This window comes from Bos indicus x Bos taurus, chromosome 22 (genome assembly GCF_003369695.1).
Source record: "Bos indicus x Bos taurus breed Angus x Brahman F1 hybrid chromosome 22, Bos_hybrid_MaternalHap_v2.0, whole genome shotgun sequence".
NCBI lineage: Eukaryota > Metazoa > Chordata > Mammalia > Artiodactyla > Bovidae > Bos > Bos indicus x Bos taurus.
The window spans coordinates 44,115,336-44,136,466 of record NC_040097.1 but is presented as its reverse complement, the minus strand read 5'-3'; the positions used below and the strand labels follow the sequence as shown (position 1 = coordinate 44,136,466).

The 21,131-nt window shown below is 46.7% G+C and overlaps 1 protein-coding gene across 2 annotated transcripts in view; it reads right to left on the bottom strand.

Moving 5' to 3' along the window:
* IRAK2 (interleukin 1 receptor associated kinase 2) overlaps positions 1 to 21,131 on the bottom strand; it is a 64,962-nt gene that overhangs the window by 32,537 nt on the left and 11,294 nt on the right. For both annotated transcript variants that reach the window (XM_027523546.1, XM_027523545.1), the window contains exon 2: positions 13,555 to 13,737. In XM_027523546.1, the coding sequence (XP_027379347.1) occupies positions 13,555 to 13,690 (136 nt within the window). In that variant the 5' untranslated portion in view covers positions 13,691 to 13,737. The remainder of the gene's footprint in view (positions 1 to 13,554; positions 13,738 to 21,131) is intronic.

The window sequence follows — 21,131 nt, the reverse complement described above, 5'->3', positions numbered from 1 at the left end:
GTCAGGCGTTTTTTCCTCCTGTGTTTTCCTGTATGTGTAACCTATTGAATTCAGATGACAGCTCTGGGGGGAAAGGCCGGTTGCTATCTCTAGGTAATACTTCAGTAAAGTGAAACCTGACATAGTTCTCTTACTTATATTTTGTTTATGGAGGCCCCACTTCCTTTGGTCGAAAGGCTTACACATGCTGGGTCCTTGGCAGAGGGCCCTGTGATCTTCTCGCAGGGGCCAGCAATTTGGGAACATTTGATACAGTGGCAAACCCTGGAGCCACATGCTTGAGCAAAGGGCACTCCAGCTGCCGGCAAGGTATTTCCCCGGTGAGCAAGTCTGGAATTTCCCCCACTCTTCACAGCCCTCGGCTGAGGGGTGCTACCTCAAGGTAAACCGTGATGGAGTATTTATATATTTGTCTTTATTTTTTGTGTTTATTCTGACTCATGTGGCTTAAAGGGATCCCTTTGAGAGCAAATAAAAGTGATTCAGCCCCCAAGTGAAGAACCCAGGTGCCAGCTGGCCACAGCAGGACAAACAGAACTTTCTAGACCCTCTCTTTTCCTTTTCCTTTCCCTCCCTGTGCATCCAAAGTCCATACACACACACCCCTAGAAACTCCCAGCTCAAGCTAGACATGAAGTTAGGCAAGTCAGAGAGCATGACCTGTCTTCCCCATCACCCTATCTAGGATCCTCCATTGGAACTGTCCCCCAGCTGCTAAAATGACTCATCCATCCTCATTCACTTACTCATTGTGTTAGGGACAGGGGATGCCAACCGTTATCAAAACCCACATGATAGTTCAAAGATATCTAATTGTAAACTGGGAGGAGTTCTGCGCTGAAAACAAGCTGGAGGAAGGGAGGGGTACCTGACACTTACTTACATGGGGTGTCCAGGGTAGGCTTCTGTGGACAGGTGCCGTTTAAGTCGAGACTCAGAAGATGAGAGGGATGAACCACGGAAAGAATACAAGGGAGTTGGGGGGTGGGGGTGGGCACGGACCAGCATTGTAAAGAGAAGGAACAGCATGTGCAAAAATCCTGAGGCAGAAGATAGTTCGGTCTATCTCCTAAAATGAAAGATGACCCTACTGGTTGAACTGAATGAATGGGAGGGTGGGGGGAGTAGCCAAGATGAGCTGAGAGAACTGGGCGAGGGTTAGACCCTGTGAGACCGCGTGGGCCACAGTGAGGTGGAATCTTGTAAAAAACCCCTTGAACTGAGGTACCCTAGAGCTGAGACGGTGCTTACCAAACAGTCATTTGGCCCCTCAGACCCCAGCCTCTCTAGCAATTAGGCTGAGGGCACTGACTGGTTCTGGCCAATAGGTGTTAAGTGGAAATGCCATTGTCACTTCCCGGATAAAGCAAGCCTCGTCCATTCGTCTCTTTCCCTCTACAGTGACTGTGGAAACCATGCATTCCTGATGGCCTACCAAGTGCCAGAAGGCAGGAGGCAGCCCTAGACTCTGAGAAATCAATCTTTGCTACATTGAACAACCAAGATTTCCAGGTTTATCTGTGACTGCAATACCACAGCCCATCCTGATTAATGGGCAACCTCAACATGTGTCTAATGCTCGTAACCCAGAGGAGCTGCTTTCCACAGCGTGGCATAGAGCAGGAGCTCAGTAAACCGCGGCTCCTCTCCCTCCAGCTCCCACTCGTCCTCTCTGAAAACCTGGGGACTGGTTGAAAGGCACCACATGTGCCCCTCTGTCCACGCTCACACGGACTCCCAAGAAACCTACAGTGCTCAAAGCTTCGCTCTTTTCCAGTGGAATCACTAATGCGTGGAAGGAGGGTCAGGAGACCATGCTAAGTCACACAGCAAGGATGTTCAGAAAGCCTAGTGCCACTTATGTTCTGAAGCTTCCCTGTTTATGAGACAATCAGACAGGACAATGTCTACGCCTGTTTTTCAGAGGGGAAAGTGAGACTTGATGCCCTCTGGTGATGTCCCCCAGCAGGGTTAAGATCAAGCAGACCTGCATCCCTTCCCTGCCCATTGCTTACTCGCTGTGTGGCTTTGGGTGACTTACTTAATCCCTGCGTCTCAGTTTCCTCATCCATGAAATGAAAATAGCAAGATCTGTGAGGTAATATACTTGCCCAGCACATCAGGTGCTAAATACAAGTTATAACTAGCACTCAGGTAACATGACTCCTGGCTGGGATGTGGTGGGAGTTGGCAGGGGGGCTCTTGGTCCAGTGCAGTGCCACCACCAGGGGCAAGTCTCCTGGGGTCCTAGGACCTGAGTCCTTCCCACACTTTGTTGTTCCCTAGTGGTAGGAAAGGAGCGGGTGTTGGGGAAATCTCCAGGAGAATACACACACCAGGCCTGTCTGGTCCTTGCAACTGCTCAGCCTCTTTGGGAGAGAAAGGGTTTGTTCTCTTCCATTTCACTTTAGGAATCTGGACAACAGACAGAAACTCCCCACCCAGCAAGAGCCCAGCTCCAGGAAGGAAATGACTTTGGCTGAGCCACCAAACAAAAGTTAGAAACTGTGAAGGTTGCTCAACTAAGAAAAGACCGTGTGAAAATTGGGAAACTTGAAAGAACAAACTCCCAGGAAGATGACAGCAGCAGATGGAAAGAAGAAACCTGCTTCACCTCCCTTGGAGTCCCTTCAGGTTCCAGAAGCTTCCTGCTCTCCTATTCAGCTGACACCTGGAACCTCAGAAGCCCCTGTTCCCCACCATGGCCAGAGCAGTGGGGATACTCCCTCCCAAACCTTCCCTTCACTCCTGATGAAAGGAGACCTGACCACGGCCAAGCATCGCTCCTTTCCACCACCAGGCCTTTGCACACGCTGTTCCCTCTGCCTGCAAATGCCTGTGTGGTTGGCCAACCCGTCCTTTGAGTGGAGACTCAAGTTTCAGTTCCTCAGGGAAGCTTCCCCAGATGAAATCAAAACTTCCCCTCTCCCACCCTCCTACCTACCTACCTACATTTCTCCTTTGAGCACTCCTGCTGCGGCTGGGTACCCATCTCTATGCCAGCATCCTGTTCATATCCAGCTCTCAACTAAACTGCAAACTCCTTCAGGTCGGAGATCTAGTCTGTGTTTTCACTGCTGTGTCCTCGGCACCTAGCACATGGTGGGCACTTGATAACATGCCTCAGTTCACTGCTGACTCTCTTCTCCAGATTCTGTGTATCTAACTCCCTATGAGGAAGAACAAGGGAGAGTTTCACCTCACAGGTCAGGCATAGCTGGTTTCATGCCTTCATGCTCAGAGCTAGAGCCATCAGACCACTGCTGTTGGCGGGTTCAGCTCCCATGCCCACCTTAGTGGCATTTCATCAGCTCCGAAGCTCAGCTGCAATGACAACCAACCTACCTCTGGCGGGAAGCCACAGCTCTGATACTTTGGCCTCTGCCTTGATTCCAGCTCCTGAGACCCCCAGATGCCAGCACACAGCCCTCTCCCTAAGCCTGGTGGTCAGGAAAAGTCCCCATCAGGAGAAGGATGCTCAGGTTTTAAGCCCCAGGGTGATGATTGAACCTAGGTCCCAGGGTCAGACTCTTCTGATGCTGGCCTGACCATGTGAATGCCGCCCCTGATGCCCCAGGTTCTCCATTATGAGGCCCCCCTGGGATGCCCAACAACTGCACCGTGGCCACCATTTACTAGAGCAGTGACTCCCACAGTGTACTGATTCCGTGGGAATATTAATAAGTATCAAATGAAAAGAGGGCTCCCATAGTCAAATGTAAATGGAAAATACTGGCCTAAATAGGTTCCTTTGCTACAGAACTTATCAGAGCCTTAAAACATTGGTGTGTATCTTAGGGGGCACTGATAAAGCATACAGATTGCCCAAGTTTATTTTTTCATGAACCCTTTGTTTGTAGGAGGTAACTTGCTGGAGCACACGGGCACGTGATTTGGGAAATGCTACTCTAAGCCATGAGTCACCCTGGGGATATCCTATGCATACGGTACTTTCCCCATCACAAAAAGACATTTTTCAATGCAATACAAAGGCCCCATTCCTCTTCCTATCTTGACTCAGAGACTGGGGCTTCACTTAAGACCCTGCTCTTCCCTGTGGGCTCTCACTTAAGACCCTGCTCTTCCCTGTGGGCTCAGAAGAGCCTGGATGTGAAGACATCCATGGAAAGTCACTTTATGTCTGGTCTCTGCCAGAAGTCAGGAGGTGAAAGCGGAGAGGGGAGAGTAATAAAGTGCAAGGTAAAGTCACTTCATCTCACAAAGTGAACCATCAAGAGGTACTGCCTAGGCACTTCCCTGGTGGTCCAGTGGTTAAGAAGATTTGATTCCTGGTAAGGGAGCTAAAATCCCTCTTGGCCAAAAAACCAAAACAGAAAACATAAAATAAGTTGTAACAAATTCAATGAAGACTTTAAAAATGGTCCACATCAAAAGATATCTTGAAAAAAAAGGGGGGGGGGGGACACTGTCTAGAGCTGATGGAAAATTCATTAAATATGTAATGATATTCGTTAAAAGTTAGAACAACAACCTACAGACTATAGAGGAACTAAAAATCCATCTACAGATTACAGAGGATATAAATGTATTGCTGTAAATGTATTTGGAGGAACGGGGAGAAGAGGTGTGTATGTGGCCAGCCAAAATCTTGGCCTTCTCTGCCCACCAAAGTTAAATAAAAAATACGGAGACAGAGTTTGGAGGAAATAGAAAGATGGTTTTTATTCTCAGCCAGTAGACAGGGGAACATAGTAGGCTCACGCCCCCAGAACTGCGTCCCTCCTCCATGAGGAGTCTAGGGACTTCTATAAGGCAAGGGCTTGCAGTCATGAGATGGTGATGAGGAACAAAGGTGATAGGATCTTGATTTCTTCCTCTCGAGTTGTTTCAAAGACAGTCATAAACTGGCACTGGTAATCCAATAATTGAGTCTGATAGTTGGGGGGCTCTGCGGCCCTCTTTTTGATGTGTAACTACAAGGGGAAGGGTGTTGAAAGGGTAAACACCAGATAGGGGATGTATTTAGCATAGAGTCAAAGAAGAAAATGTGCACTGTAGCTCCTGCAGAGTTAAGGGGCACAAAAGCAAACTTAGTTACTGACATGCAAAATTAAGATCAGTAGACCTTGGAAGAAAAGTTATGACTAACCTAGATAGCATATTGAAAAGCAGACACATTACTTTGCCAACAAAGGTCCGTCTAGTCAAGGCTATGGTTTTTCCAGTGGTCATATATGAATGTGAGAGTTGGACTGTGAAGAGAGCTGAGCACCAAAGAATTGATGCTTTTGAACTGTGGTGTTGGAGAAGACTCTTGAGAGTCCCTTGGACTGCAAGGAGATCCAACCAGTCCATTCTGAAGGAGATCAGCCCTGGGATTTCTTTGGAAGGAATGATGCTGAAGCTTAAACTCCAGTACTTTGGCCAACTCATGGGAAGAGTTGACTCATTGTTGGAAAAGACTCTGATGCTGGGAGGGGTTGGGGGCAGGAGGAGAAGGGGACGACAGAGGATGAGATGGCTGGATGGCATCACTGACTCGATGGACGTGAGTCTGAGTGAACTCCGGGAGTTGGTGATGGACAGGGAGGCCTGGCATGCTGCAATTCATGGGGTTGCAAAGAGTCAGACACGACTGAGTGACTGAACTGAACTGAACTGAGACTAAAAAAAACAAGGAATGCTCAGGCCTGCTCGCTGATTTTTATCTTTATCTTCTTTGTTCCCAGAAAAGGGAAAAAGAAAAACTCATACCTCTTTTTTCCTTTTTACTGCAACATGTAGAGCCAAATTCTCTTCTAGGAAGTTAATGGATAATATTTAAATTGATATATATGAAAAGAACAGGATAAGCACATTATTTAGAGATAGTGCAAATGTGGTGAGAATATCCATTCCCCTTGTCTTCCTACATTCTAGTTTTAGCTACATTCTAGAATGTCGGGATGTTTTGACATGTAGGAATGAGTTCCTACATTCTAGTTTTAGAAGTTTTAGCTAGACAGACAGCTGCCTGGATAAAAACTACATTTTTAAGCTACATTCAGACTTCCCTTGCAGCTAATTATGGTCATGTGACTAGGTTCTAGTTAATAGAACTTAATGAAGAAATGGGAATACCAGCCTACCTGACCTGCCTCTTGAGAAATCTGTATGCAGTTCAGGAAGAAACAGTTTGAACTAGACATGGAACAACAGACTGGTTCCAAATAGAAAAAGGAGTACGTCAAGGCTATATATCGTCACCCTGCTTATTTAACTTACATGCAGAGTACATCATGAGAAATGCTGGGTTGGATGAAGCACAAGCTGGAATCAAGATTGCCGGGAGAAATATCAATAACCTCAGATATGCAGATGACACCACCCTTATGGCAGAAAGTGAAGAAGAACTAAAGAGCCTCTTGATGAAAGTGGAAGAGGAGAGTGAAAAAGTTGGCTTAAAACTCAGCATTCAGAAAACGAAGATCATGGCATCCGGTCCCATCACTTCATGGCAAATAGATGGGGAAACAGTGGAAACAGTGGCAGACTTTATTTTTGGGGCTCCAAAATCACTGCAGATGATGACTGCAGCCATGAAATTAAAAGACACTCCTTGGAAGGAAAGTTACGACCAACCTAGACAGCATATTAAAAAGCAAAGACACTACTTTGCCAACAAAGGTTTGTTTAGTCAAGGCTATGGTTTTTCCAGTAGTCATGTATGGATGTGAAAGTTGGACTATAAAGAAAATTGAGGGCCGAAGAATTGATGCTTTTGAACTGTGGTGTTGGAGAAGACTCTTGAGAGGCCCTTGGACAGCAAGGAGATCCAACCAGTCCATCCTAAAGGAAATCAGTCCTGAGTGTTCACTGGAAGGACTGATGCTGAAGCTGAAACTCCAATACTTTCACCACCTGATGCGAATGTTAGGTAGGTAGAATAGGGAAAAGGAGTCCAAAATGGCGGTGGCTAGAAGACAAAGAAGGGAAAAGCCCGCGAAAATAGAACAAAAGAAGGTCCGAGGACCAGAGCGAGGACCTCAGGTACAACAAACACTCCTGGCTGGCCCAATTTACATAGGACAGGCCCAGGGAGAGATAAACATATAAGAGGAGCCAAAGCTAGGTCTCTCTCTCTCCCCACCACGCTGGGGCGCTCTTCTCCTCGTGTCTTTGGATCGATGTGCCTTCACGCTTCGAAGATGGATTTTCCTGTTATCTTCTAAATAAAATAGAGCTGTAACACTGAGCTGTAACACTGATTTGTCTAAGAGCTATAACATGGTCCATTCGAGACCTGAAAGCTATAACACGGTCTATCCAAGACCTGAGAGCTGTGACACGCTGAGGGGGCTTTAATGTCTGTCACTCCAAGTCTTTGTTGTGATGAGACAAAGAACCGAGGAACATACACTCGAGTGGCACGAAGAACTGACTCATTGGAAAAGACCCTGATGCTCGGAAAGATTGAAGGTGGGAGGAGAAGGGGATGACAGAGGATGAGGTAGCTGGGTGGCGTCACCGACGCCATGGACATGAGTTTGGGTGAACTCCGGGATGGACAGGGAGGCCTGGCGTGCTGCAGTTCATGGGGTCACAAAGAGTCGGACACAACTGAGCAACTGAACTGAACTGAACTGAATGAAGTGATAAAAGTACCTCTTTCAGCTTAAACCCTTAGAAGGAAAGAAAAGTCCCCACCCCTTTCTGCTGCCTGGAATATGGAAAAGAGAAGAGGAGCTGAAGAGAGTATCTCAAACCACAAGCTGGAAACCACATGTTCAGGATAGCAGGATAAGGTAGAAAAAAACCTTGAATCCCTGACACTGTGGATCCACCCTATCAGCCTTTTTGCCAACACACACACTACTAATGGAGAGAAATCTTCTTTTAGTTTAACTCGTTGTTATTTTGGCCTTTCTTATAGGAGCCAGGGTTTCGCTGGTACCTCATCTGGTAAATTATCCGCCTACAATGTAGGAGCCCTGGGTTCAATCCCTGGGTTGGGAAGATCCCCTGGAGGAGGGCATGGCCACTCACTCCAGCATTCTTGCCTGAAGAATCCCCATGGACAGAGGAGCCTGGCGGGCTACAGGCCATAAGGTCTCAAAGAGTCGGAAACGACTGAATGGCTAAGCACAAAACATAGGAGTCAGATCAATATAATAATGTTAGAGGTGGCAAGGACCCAGGTATGGCAGGCTGGAAAGCTGATTACTCTCCTCATACCAAAGCAAAACTGTCACCTGTGATCCTCGGAAGGCAGTCCATGTGCTAAGCAATCCCGTAACTCTAAATGGAGAAGCTGAAAATGTTCTGAGGGTTGGTGTATGTGGCTTCTTTTTCAAGAGACCTCCAACAAAGGCAGAAGAACTCATGTGGAGCCAGACCATGTTAAAGCGGAGATGAAAATGATGATGCGGCCTGCAGTAGAAAATCCAAGTTGACCAAGAACCACGTCCCCTGTCAGGGGTCCCAAAGGGAAAGTCCCAGGAGGAGGTGATAGCATGGCCCCAACCTTTCTAATTCACACTTCTCAGTCCACCACTGATCTAATTCTCAGTCCACCACTATCTGCCAGACACAGAGCCCAGAAGCAAGAGTCCAAAGAAGAACACTTCCATCCCATCCAAGTTATTGTTTCAGGTGGCCTCAGGGGAGGCTCCAGGTATGCACCTTAAATTAGGAGGAAGTGGGGGGGTGGGCGAGGTGCAGGCTGAATACATAGGCCACTAAATAAAAGAGCAAACCTTTCAGGGCTAAGAAGTAAGCTATCTAGGCTGGATCATTAGCTGTGGTTATCACATACACAACTGATTAGAAGCCAAGAGACCAGAAATTTCTAGCATTTTGAGGGAAATGTATTGCCAAAGAAACCACAAGCCTGGTGTGACAAAAGCTGGCCATTATTTGACCCCACAGCTTCTCTGAGGCCCCCAAACCACTTCTCCCCAGCAGAAAGAGCGCTATAAAAGCCATGTAGCCCCCTATAAGGGCAGCCTTATCAGAAGTTCCCACTTCTGATGAGACCACAGAGAACAGGAAGCAGGGAAGCTCCACCAATACCTACCCCACCCCTCAAAACAGGGTCAGAAATCAGAGAACCAGGTGCTGGAACAGCAGTTCTTAACTTTATCTACACTGGCAATTGAGGTAAGGCCCAAGAACCTGAATTTCTAACAAGTTCCCAGGGGAAGCTAAGCCTTAGAAGTCTAAGGAATACACTTTAAGAATCACTGGTCAACTAAAAGAACAAGGGGCTGCCAGATGGACCAAGCAAAGGACTCACTCCCCTTGCCGAAAGAGACTCCCTTGGGGAAAGGGTGAGCATGTTGTGTTTGTGGGAAAAAGGATACATACAGATATTAGGGTGGCCCAAAGCAAAGGGCCAAAGGAAGACAGCTGTCCCTCCAACATGTATCCCCTCATCTTCTAGAGTAATAGACACTTAAGTTGTGCACACAGGCTCCCAGCTACAGATCCCATTTCCCAGCTTCCCTTGCAACTACATGTGATCATGTGATCAACCCTGGCCAATGGTCTGTGAAGGGAGGTTACACTGCAATTCCCAGGGGATCGTGCCTTTCTTGTTGGCTGGAAGGCATGTGTGGAGGCACAGTCTTGTTTAAGTCTTATTTAAATCACTGTAGTCTGCCCTTAGTAACAGCAATAAACCTGGGACGCTAATATAGGAAACTACCAAGAAACAGCTAAAGGAGTAAAAAAGGTTGACCCTGGCAAGCAGATTTGCCAGAAAAAGCAATGGTAAGGCTTCTGTACTAGTTTATTCTAATTCTTATAACATTTAATGTCTGACAATTGAATATTAATGGTCTTGGCAATTAAGGCTGAGAAAATATCAAGGAACAGAGACCCACACACTCAGCTCTTTGAAGGACATGATTTCAAGAGACAGGACACACGTATGGCCCTCCGTGAACCCCACACTCAGCCTTTTGGTTCAGGTACAACCTTCGGAAGGTCTCTGCTAAATACAAATATATTACCTAGAGTCTTAAGTCTCTGAGGCTTTATATGTGGGACTTTTGGTGTCTGGTTCTCAAGTTCTGTTTTAGTCAAACCTAGTCTTAAAGTTATCTGAAAAGTGGTGGGCAGAAGTTAGGTTCTCAAACTGCTATGGGCAGCTGAGCAAGCTCATAAACAATCTTCAGCAAGTGTTAGGTAGTTAGAATAGAAAACAGGAGTCCAAAATGGCTAAAAGACAAGGAAAGGAAAAGCCCGCAAAAATAGAACAAAGGAAGGTCCGAGGACTGGTGTGAAGACCTCAGGAAGAACAAACAGCACTCCTGGCTAAGCCCAATTTGCATAGGGCAGGCCCAGGGGGAGGAAAAAACATAAAAGGAGGAGCCAAAGCGAGCTCTTTCTCTCTCTCTCCCCCGGGAGCTGGTGCGCTTCTCCACTCTCTTCTCTTCGTGTCTTTGGGTTGGCATGCCCTCACACTTCGGGGATGGATCCTCCTGCTATCTTCTAAATGAAATAGAGCTGTAACACTGATTTGTCTAAGAGCTATAATACGGTTTGTCCAAGACCCGAGAGCTGTGACGCGCCGAGGGCTTTAATGTCCATCGCTCCAAATCTTTGTTGTGACGAGACAGAACCGAGGAGAATACACTAGCCTGACACAAAGTAAATGCAAAGCAAGGTTTAACTAATGCTACCATTAGGGCTTCCCAGGTGGCACAGGGGTAAAGAATCCACCTGCCAATGCAAGAGATGCGGGTTCAATCCCTGGGTCAAGAAGATTCCCTGGAGAAGGAAATGACAACCCACTCCAGTATTCTTGCCTTGGAAATCCCACGGACAGAGGAGCCTGGTGGGCTACAGTCCATGGGATAGCACAGAGGCCCACAGGACGCATGGACTAAACAAAAGCAATGTTACAATTAGGGAAGGGAAAACTGATCCAATTGGCTGGAATAACAGAAATTTAATATGCCTCACTCATGCCTTTTGTATTCAATTTCAAAAAGTGACCAAGATTTATGGCACCTTTTTTTTTTAATTAAAAAAAAAAACAAACCACAGAAAAACAAAACCCAAAAAACCCCCAAGATACGGAAAGGGGAAGTGTATTGCCTGAGGACTGAAAGCAATAGTGAAAACACAACCGAAATCCCAAAACAAATGTCTCTTCCTCAGGCAATTTTAATCAGAGCCAAGGAGGACTGGGGAACAGAGGCACACTCTCACAGTCCTGAGAGGTTACAGGCGGTTGGAACAGGAAAGCAGGGAACTGAGTAAAGTTCTAGGAAGAAAGGCTGACAGATAACTATTACTGTTTCCTGGAAGACCAAACACTGCGTGCAGTGAAGTTCCCATGAGAAAAGCTAAGAATGAGGACTCTGATCCAGACGCGCCTGGGTGTGACCAGACCTGTGCCCTTGGGGAAGGCTCTGAGCCATTCCTGACCTCAGTGTCCTCTTAGTGGGAGAAGGGGCTCCTTAGAGCACCCACCTCGAGGGGGTTCTGGGAGGAACCAAGTTCAGTGCCTGGCACCTCAAAAGTGCCTAGTCAGTGTCAGCTTCAGATGGTCACACTGCAATGAGTGTGTTTCTCTGAATCTGGCATTAAGCTGTGTGTTGACCTCAAATTGTTAAGAATATGTTCAAGATTAGTCAACAGTCAGTTTCTGACGTCAATGGCAAACTGGTGTGTCCAACAAGAGATGTGTCTCAATTCCTCAATTTCCCTAGGCCTCCAGACACCCCTGCAGCATCCCAGTACCCTAAACAGGTGTCCTCTCCAAAGTGGCCTGAGCCGAGGTCCCTCCATTCTGGCTGACCTGACCCAACAACAGCTTTCCTGCTCCACTCTGCAGTCCCCGTTCTCCACAACTCTCTCTTTTTTCCCCTCTCTTTCTCTTTAGCATCCTTGGACAGGCACAAATTTCCTCACCTCTTTTTGATCCCATTTAGAGTTTATCACTAATTCTATCAAAACATGAAAAATGTTTGAAAGCACATCTACTCAACTCAGAGTGTACCACATGTCAGGTTCTGGGGCTGCAGACAAGCCAAAGAGGGATCTGCAAGCAGTTACACAGGACAGGTGTTAGTCACACCAACCACTGTGTGTCTCCACCTATAGGCCACCCTGCTAGCTCCTGATTTATCTCTGAGGATGGAAGGCTCTAAGCCCCTACTCCTCCTCCTGGAAGCCCTCCCTGATTCCAGAAGGCAGGTGCTGAACTGAGGTCTGTTGGTTCAGTCAGGTTATTCCCAGCTCAGGGCCCACAGGTCTCCCACAGGCCGGTGGGGCTCTGAATGCCCTGCTGTCTACCTCTCACACCAGCTTTTTGCTAGTTCCTTCAACACCCCTGGGCCTTCACACAGGCTGTTCCCTCTCCCCTGGGTTCTCTTACTCCAACTCCTCTCACAGGTGCCTTCTTTTCACTCCTCCAACTTCACCTCCTCAGATGGGCCTTTCATGACCACCATGTTCTAGAAGGCTCCCCTACTCAGTCACTCCCTCCCTTTATTTTTACTTGTTTTCCTGTCTGCCGTCTCCCCATCACTATGCTCTCCATGAGAACAGAGGACCTGTTGCTTTCCCACCTGTATTCCAGGACCTCGGACAGCACCAGGCACTGGGCAGGGGCTCAGTAAATTCCTGTGAGGCCTGGCCCACTGCCCCACACTGAAAGGGTCTCTTTGGGAACATGGGGCTGGGGGGTCCAGTGTAGATTATCAGCCCCCCCCCCATCCCCCTGCCTCTGCTGAACACTGGCTGAACACCAGGCCCTTGACATATTCTATTTTTTCAGTTTCACTGACACCCTTCAAGGTAAGGAGGTTATTATTTATTACCTGTTAATATAGTCCCACCATGGCCATATCTGTAGGGGGGCAGTTTGTAACACTGGTACTGAACTCATCAAAACTTAAAATATGCAAACTTTCAACGCAGCCATTCCAATGTTGGGAAAACCATCCCACAACTAGATTCACATGTGTGCAAATGCGGTGTGTGTCCCAACACTGTATACAATAGGCAACTGCTAGAAGCAGCCTGAACACCCATCAATAAATCGCCATACAGTATGTCATAGGAATACAATGTCACTGCTGACAAAAGATCTCAATATGAAACAGCCTGGAAGATCAACTGCCAGGTGAAAACAAAGGGGCCGTCTGAGTGCATGGTCTTCTCTCTGCCATTTGTATTAAAAGCATTGCAGATACATATAAACATTTGCCTAGAAAATTTCTGGGAAAACAGACAAGAAATTGTAACTAGTGGTTACTTCTTGGGATGCCAAATTGGGAAACAGGATGAGGATATAAATAATTTTTACTGCCGACTTTCTTGAATTGTTATGTTATAGCTATTTTTAAACTTCTATTTATTTTTGCAACAGAGAACCAACATTTAAAAGATGACATTTAAAAGAGACTGACAATCAAAAAATCAATAAAATAAAATCTCTCTCCAACTCCTGCTTCCCTGGCTGCACCATTCCTCTCCCTGGGGGTGACCACTGTTATTAATTTCTTACTTGGGTGGTAAGAAATGTCTTTAAGATCAGGAAAGCTTTTAAGGCCAGAAAGCGCAGTTCCTGCTGGCTGTGAGGGGACTGTGGGGACTCACAGTTGAGGATGATCTGGGCGGCGCGGTAGAGCTCCAGGTGGCACAGGAGGTCCAACAGCTGCTGGACGGTGGCCTGCCGCATGCCCCACCACCACAGTAGCTCTCGTGTGATGCTCACACCCTGGGCCCGCTCCATGGACTTGATCTTCCGCAGCTGGGTCAGGTCTGTGATCACGTAGGAGGCTGGAAGGTGAGCACGAAAAAATACTTAAGAGTCAGAAGGGCAGTCCCTCCACCAGAGGGACCCCATGCTGGCCCGGCTCTGTCCATCACAAAGCCACCTGCCCCTCACTCTACCTGAAATTCCACCATGAGTTGGGCTCCACCGGCAGCCCAAGTCATTCAACACCACCAGGACCAGCATACTCACACTTGAATGTAAATGTCACCCTGGGTGGCCATGCAAGACTTAGGAGAAAAACCACTGGACAAGAGGGTCAGGGGCCTTGAGCTTTAGCTGCTTATTTGCTATGGGCAAGACACTTGCCCAGGGGGATGGGAGCCTCGGTTTCCTCAAGTGTAACAGAAGGTGAAAGAACTTTGTCTGTCTTCCCTTCCAAACAGAAGCCCCATGTAGGCACTGTTAGAGCCTCAGGACAGAGAAGAAGGCCCGGCACAGAGTGGGGGCAGGGCCAGGACCAAAGTGAGGCCGTGGAGGCAGCCAGGGGGCAAACGTTAAGGAAGTGCTCACTCTCGGGGCTGGTCCTGCCCCTGAAGCAGCTGGAGAGTAGATGCCACCTATAGTTTTGCCCTGGGTATCTCATTCTCGTCACCTCTAAGTCCCAGCCCTGGCAGGGAGAACTGAATGAATCAATCAATGAATCCACAGCCCGCCATCCTCATAAAACTGTTACAAGGAGCAAGAGAGCCATGGATCTAAAAAGCACTCTGCCAACTCTGAAGCAGTGTACAATGTACAGGGGGCTACTGTCTACAATGGGCTTCCCTGGTGGCTCAGCAGTAAAAAATTCACCTGCAATGCAGGAGATGCAGAAGACTTGGGTTAGATCCCTGACTTGGGAAGAGCCCCTGGAGGAGGGCTTGCCAACCAACTCCAGTACTCTTGCCTGGGAAATCCTATGCACAGAGGAGCCTGGCAGGCCGGAAAGAGATGGACATGACTGAAGTCAAGTGGGCCTTAGAAAGCATCACTACAAACAAAGCTAGTGGAGGTGATGGAATTCCAGTTGAGCTATTTCAAATCCTGAAAGATGATGCTGTGAAACTGCTGCATTCAATATGCCAGCAAATTTGGAAAACTCAACAGTGGCCACAGGACTGGAAAAGGTCAGTTTTTATTCCAATCCCAAAGAAAGGCAATGTCAAAGAATGCTCAAACTACCGCACAATTGCAGTCATCTCACATGCTAGTAAAGTAATGCTCAAAATTCTCCAAGCCAGGCTTCAGCAATACGTGAACCGTGAACTTTGAGATGTTCAAGCTGGTTTTAGAAAAGGCAGAGGAACCAGAGATCAAATTGCCAACATCCGCTGGATCATGGGAAAAGCAAGAGAGTTCCAGAAAAACATCTATTTCTGCTTTATTGACTATGCCAAAGCCCTTGACTGTGTGGATCACAATAAACTGTGGAAAATTCCTAAAGAGATGGGAATACCAGACCACCTGACCTGCCTCTTGAGAAACCTGTATGCAGGTCAGGAAGCAACAGTTAGAACTGGACATGGAACAACAGACTGGTTCCAAATAGGAAAAGGAGTACATCAAGGCTGTATATTGTCACCCTGCTTATTTAACTTATATGCAGAGTACATCATGAGAAATGCTGGGCTGGAAGAAACACAAGCTGGAATCAAGATTGCCGGGAGAAATATCAATAACCTCAATATGCAGATGACACCACCCTTATGGCAGAAAGTGAAGAGGAACTAAAAAGCCTCTTGATGAGGGTGAAGGAGGAGAGTGAAAAAGTTGGCTTAAAACTCAACATTCAGAAAACGAAGATCATGGCATCTGGTCCCATCACTTCATGGGAAATAAATGGGGAAACAGTGTCAGACTTTATTTTTTGGGGCTCCAAAATCACGGCAGATGGTGACTGCAGCCATGAAATTAAAAGACACTTACTCCTTGGAAGAAAAGTTATCACCAACCTAGATAGCATACTGAAAAGCAGAGACATTACTTTGCCAACAAAGGTCCGTCTAGTCAAGGCTATGGTTTTTCCTGTGGTCATGTATGGATGTGAGAGTTGAACTGTGAAGAAGTCTGAGCACCGAAGAATTGATGCTTTTGAACTGTGGTGTTGGAGAAGACTCTTGAGAGTCCCTTGGACTGCAAGGAGATCCAACCAGTCCATTCTGAAGGAGATCAGCCCTGGGATTTCTTTGGAAGGAATGATGCTAAAGCTGAAATTCCAGTACTTTGGCCACCTCATGCGAAGAGTTGACTCACTGGAAAAAACTCTAATGCTGGGAGGGATTGGGGGCAGGAGGAGAAGGGGACGACAGAGGATGAGATGGCTGGATGGCATCACTGACTCAATGGACTTGAGTCTGGGTGAACTCCGGGAGTTGGTGATGGACAGGGAGGCCTGGCGTGCTGCGATTCATGGGGTCGCAAAGAGTCGGACACGACTGAGCAAATAAACTGAACTGAACTGAAGCAATGGAGCATGCACGCGCTGTCTACAATACTAAAACTAATGCCTTCCTTCTTTTCATTTTTATTATAAAGTTAATGGTTGTTTGCTAAAGAAAACTTGGAAAACGCAGGGGCAAAAAAGCTAATAAATGACACAGCATCCCACTAGGATACTTTCCACTTCTAAGACTCTCCCCCAAAACATACAGGTGTGCCTCTGGATGCAGTTGTTCCAGACCGTAAGACAGAATGTGTATCTAGACCTTATTTACTAACATTATACTGTAAGCATTTTTCAAGTTGGTTACAAGCTCTTCATATTTAGCATTCTTGAGTGGTCACATAGTATTCTGCTGAGTTTCCTGAAATGAGGCAGGCATTTATTTATTTATTTTTAAACTAGGACACAAACAATCAGACTTCAGTTTCAGGATTTCAGAAACCTATGTGAAACATCAAGTCATACATTCATTCAACAAAATATTATTGCGCTCCAGGCCTATGACAAGTCCCAGAGATACAGTGGTGAGTCAACCCGAAGTCCACAGAGCTTTTCTGTTTGAAAATATACAAACATTAAGTGAACTGAGTGGGGAAGAGCAAGACAAGAGCCCAGGATCACAGAACAATGGAGTTCGAATGCCAGGCTGCAGTCTGAACCTGATCCTAAGAGCCACAGACACCAGGACACCATGAAATACCTCAGAGCCGGGGAGGGACATGATCTTATTGGACAGTCCCTGTTCCTCTGGAGGAATGGGGAAGGTTGTGACAGCCTCCCACAGAGAGAAAGCCTCTGGGAGAACTGCCCAGTTAGAGATGGAAAGTTCTTGAGTTGCAACCTTAGTCACTGGAAACCCCAGACCAGATTTCTGGTCCGTGGGATGTGATGTCAGCAGGGTCAGGGGCCGCTTCCAGTGGCAGAGACAAAAGAGTGGAGGGAAGAGGAAGGAACCCCTTCTTCCCAGCCCTCCATGCACACAAGGTCTGTCCACAGGTTCACCTCCCACTCTCTGGAGGCAGCATGATGTCATGGGAGGAACAGAAGCCGCCCCCAGGGCTCCACTGCGGCAGCCCTCACTTCTGTGAGCTGCACTTTCCTCACGGGCAACGTGGGAGGAAGAGGAATTAAACCCGGAGTTGCCCTGCAGTGTGGACACTGTAGCTCTGTGAAAGTGACATCTCTCACAGCACTAACCTGCCAGCATTTAACAAGACCCTGAAATCAGGGTTAAGACAAGATACAGATCTTAGTGGGATGAGTCACTGCCGAGTGCCCTGCTGAGTCCTTGGCTCTTTGCCCAACACTCACAACCTGGTCATCACATGTGGAACATTCAGAAACTGGGAGAAAATCAAAGCCCCCATGATCACCCCACTTGGAAGACCCCAAGGAAAGCACTGGTTATACTCTTGTAGACTCTTCTATCAGAAATAAAAATACATGCTTATGTCAACAGGATGGATGTTACAATCACAGGCTTAGGGACCAGACTTCGGATTCTTTTTTTTTTTTTTTTAATATTTATTTGGCTGCACCAGATCTTAGTTGCGGCTCTCGGGATCTTTAATTGTGGCATGTGGGATATAGTTTCCTGACCAGGGTTCAAACCCAGGTCCCTTACATTGGGAGTGCAGAGTCTTAATCACTGGACCACCAAGTCCCTAGACCTTGGATTCTGAGGCCTGGGTTCAGATCTTCTCTCTGCTACTTATTTGCAGTGTGCTTAGGGAAGGCGCCTCCTCACCTCTCCCTGTGCCCCAGTTTCCTCATTTTCAAATGAGGAAAACAATGCCACCTGCTTCAGCGGTTGTTGCAAGGATTAGATTAGTTATACATATAGGATAACATACCTGAGATATAAATGCTCGCTGTAATTGTTAAGCCATCTATACTCTATGAAAACCTGCTTTCATCCCCGAAGGTTAACACTACGTGATGACCATCCCTTTTGGTCTGGGATCCTGAGTCCTGCAGGACTCAGGGAAAAACCTTGCCCATCTGCAAAGCTCTCTGGAGCAGAGAGGGAACAGTCTCCTGAAATGATCCGCCCTTGTATGAAGTGCTCCTTGTCTGGACTAACCAGACTCCTTTCTGGTTGTGGGAAAGGGAGAGTGTCTTGTCCCCTAAGACTCTCAGCAACTCATCCCCATTTTACAGATGAGGAAACTAAAGGCTCAGAGAGAGGCAGTCACTTGCCTGAAGTCACACAGCTGGGCAGGGACAAAGCAGGGCTGTACACGAAGACTGGTGCATGCATGAGAGAGGAGGAACAGGAGCCATCTAACAAAGGAATCCCTGCCCCAGGACCCCTCGAAATGCAGCAGGAATGAGTCAAACAGTAAGAAGCCTGTTTTCCCCCAAGGGGAAACATCAATGCAGTCACAATCATAGGGAAACAAACAGGAGGCAAACATGTTATCTGCCAAAATTGTCAAATCCAAAGAGTTTGCATATTTGTGACTGTATGATTTTTGCATCACTTGATGGATTTTTCCACCTCCATTCCCCAGTATCACAATCTCCCCTAAGGGATGATCGCTTCTAAAATGACTGGCATTATCTGTAATAGTAAAACGCTAGAATGCCATTAAAGAAAAAAAAAGAATCAATTGTGGAATTTGCAGTAAGGTCTTTCAACCTCAACAATAAAAAAGAGACTTGCAGAAGCCAAGACTCTTTAGGGCTGGAAGGACAATCACGATTACTTGTGCTGAACAGAAAATCATGAAGCGCTGCCTTGGCAAGGAGCTGTCACCTGGGGGGCATGGCTGGCTCCCAGCCCAGTGACCTCTGACTCAGCACAGACAGCTGGCTGAGCACGGGGCTCCAGGCCATCCTACGTCCTCACCATTCCCACATCCTTCAGCCCATCATTCACTCAAGTGGTACTGAGTGTGCACTGGCCGGGCACTGCCCCAGGCACTGAGAATACAGAAGCAAACCAGACAGGTGATGTTCCTGCCCTAATGGTGCTTACATTATCTGGGGACAGACGAACATAGACAAATAAGGAACAAGGTCATAGCGTGTTAAGAGAGATGAAGAAAATAAAACATGGAGATGAGATTAAAAAAAGAAAGAAAGGGGGACAGGGTCAGCTTCTCAAACAAGGTGGCATATGAATTGAGAACTGAAAGACTATGCCCCCCACAGATGTCAGTGGCCTAAACCCCAAAGTCTGTGGATATGGCACCTTACATGACAAAAGGGACTTTGCAGATGGCATTAAGTTAAGGGCTTTGAGATAAGATTATCCTGGATTATCTGAGTGAGCCCAAGGATCCTTATACACGGGCGGCAGGAGTGTCTGATTCAGGGAAAACTACAGAAGCAGAGGTAGAGACAGCTGGGGACGCTACCCTGGTCTCTTTGACAGTGGAAGAGGGGCCACAGGTCAAGGGATGCAGGCAGCCTCTAGAAGCCCAAAAAACAAGGAAATAGATTCTCCTCTAGCGCCTCTGCAAGGACAGCTGTCCTGCTAGGCCTTCTGACCTCCAGAACTGCAACACAATAAAGGCTGTTTTAAAACCATTAAATTGCGGTAATTGGTTACAGCAGCAAAAGAAGTCTAAAAGAGACTAGAAAACCAGCCCTGGGGAAGATGGGGAAAGAATGTCCCAGACAGAGGGAACAGCCAGTACTAAGGCCCTGAGTCTGGACCAAGGAGGCTAGCATAGCTGGAGCAGGGTGAGCAAGAGCTGGGTGTGGGAGGAGAGTCACACAAAAGTCAGTGCGGCTCACACTGTGCCAGATGGGGCGGGCCTGGTGCGGAAAGTGGATTATAACCTAAATCACAATGGGAAGCCTCTGAGGACCTTGAGCAATTCTGGTGTCTCCAGAGTCTGAGGGGTCAGAGGTATTCTCCACCGAGGATGTACAAATGCACATGAAGAGACACCCAATATCATTAGTCATTATGGAAATGCAAACCAAACCACAGCAAAAAATCACTTCATACCTCCTCGAAGGGCTCCTCAGATGGCCAGAAACTCAGAAAGACGGAGAGTAACAAGTGCATGGATGGAGGGGGCCATGGAGAAATTGGGACCCTCATACAGAGCTGGTGGGAATGTAAAATGGTAAATGCATTTCCAAAAACTGTGTAACACTTCCTCAAAGTGTTAAACATAGTTACGCTGTGACTCAGTAATTCCATGCCTAGGTACCTACTCAAGGGAAATGAAAACATACAGCCACACAAAGACGGACACAAATGTACACAGAAGGATTATTCATAACAGTCAAGCAGTGGAAAGAACCCCAAATGTCAGATGAATAAATAAAATGAAGTACCTCCATACAATGGAATATTATTCAGTAATAAATAAAAAGAAATTAAGCACTGATACACACTAAAATATGGATGAACTGTGGAAAGGTGCTAAAGTTGCAAGGGAGCACATGTTTTATGATTTATTCCATTTATATGAAATGTCCAAAATAGGCAATGCCTAAAGCTGGCAGGAAACAGGAGATGTGTTTGGGGGGTTGGGAGAGACGGTCGAGGGGTATAGGGTTTCCTTCTGGGGTAATCGAAATGTTCTAAGATTGATATGGAAATGGATATACAACTTTGCATATACTAGATGCCATTGGATTGTACACTTTAAATGTGTGAACTGCATGGTAGGTGAATTATACCTCAATGAAGCTGTGCTGTGTTGTTGGTTTTTTTTAATCGTCATATATGGAGAACAGACTTGTTGCCAAGAGGCAGGGGCATGGGGGAAGGATGGATTGCGAGTTTAGGATTAGCAGATGCAAAATGTTATATATTGAATGGATAAACAACAAGGTCCTACTTTATAGCACAGAGAACTATATCCTATATCCTGTAATAAACCACAATGGAAAAGAATTTTTTTAAAATATATAAATATATATAACTGAATCAGTTTGCTGTACAGCAGAAGTTACAACACTGTAAATCAACTATAATTCAATTTAAAAATTTTTTAGTTTATAAAGAAG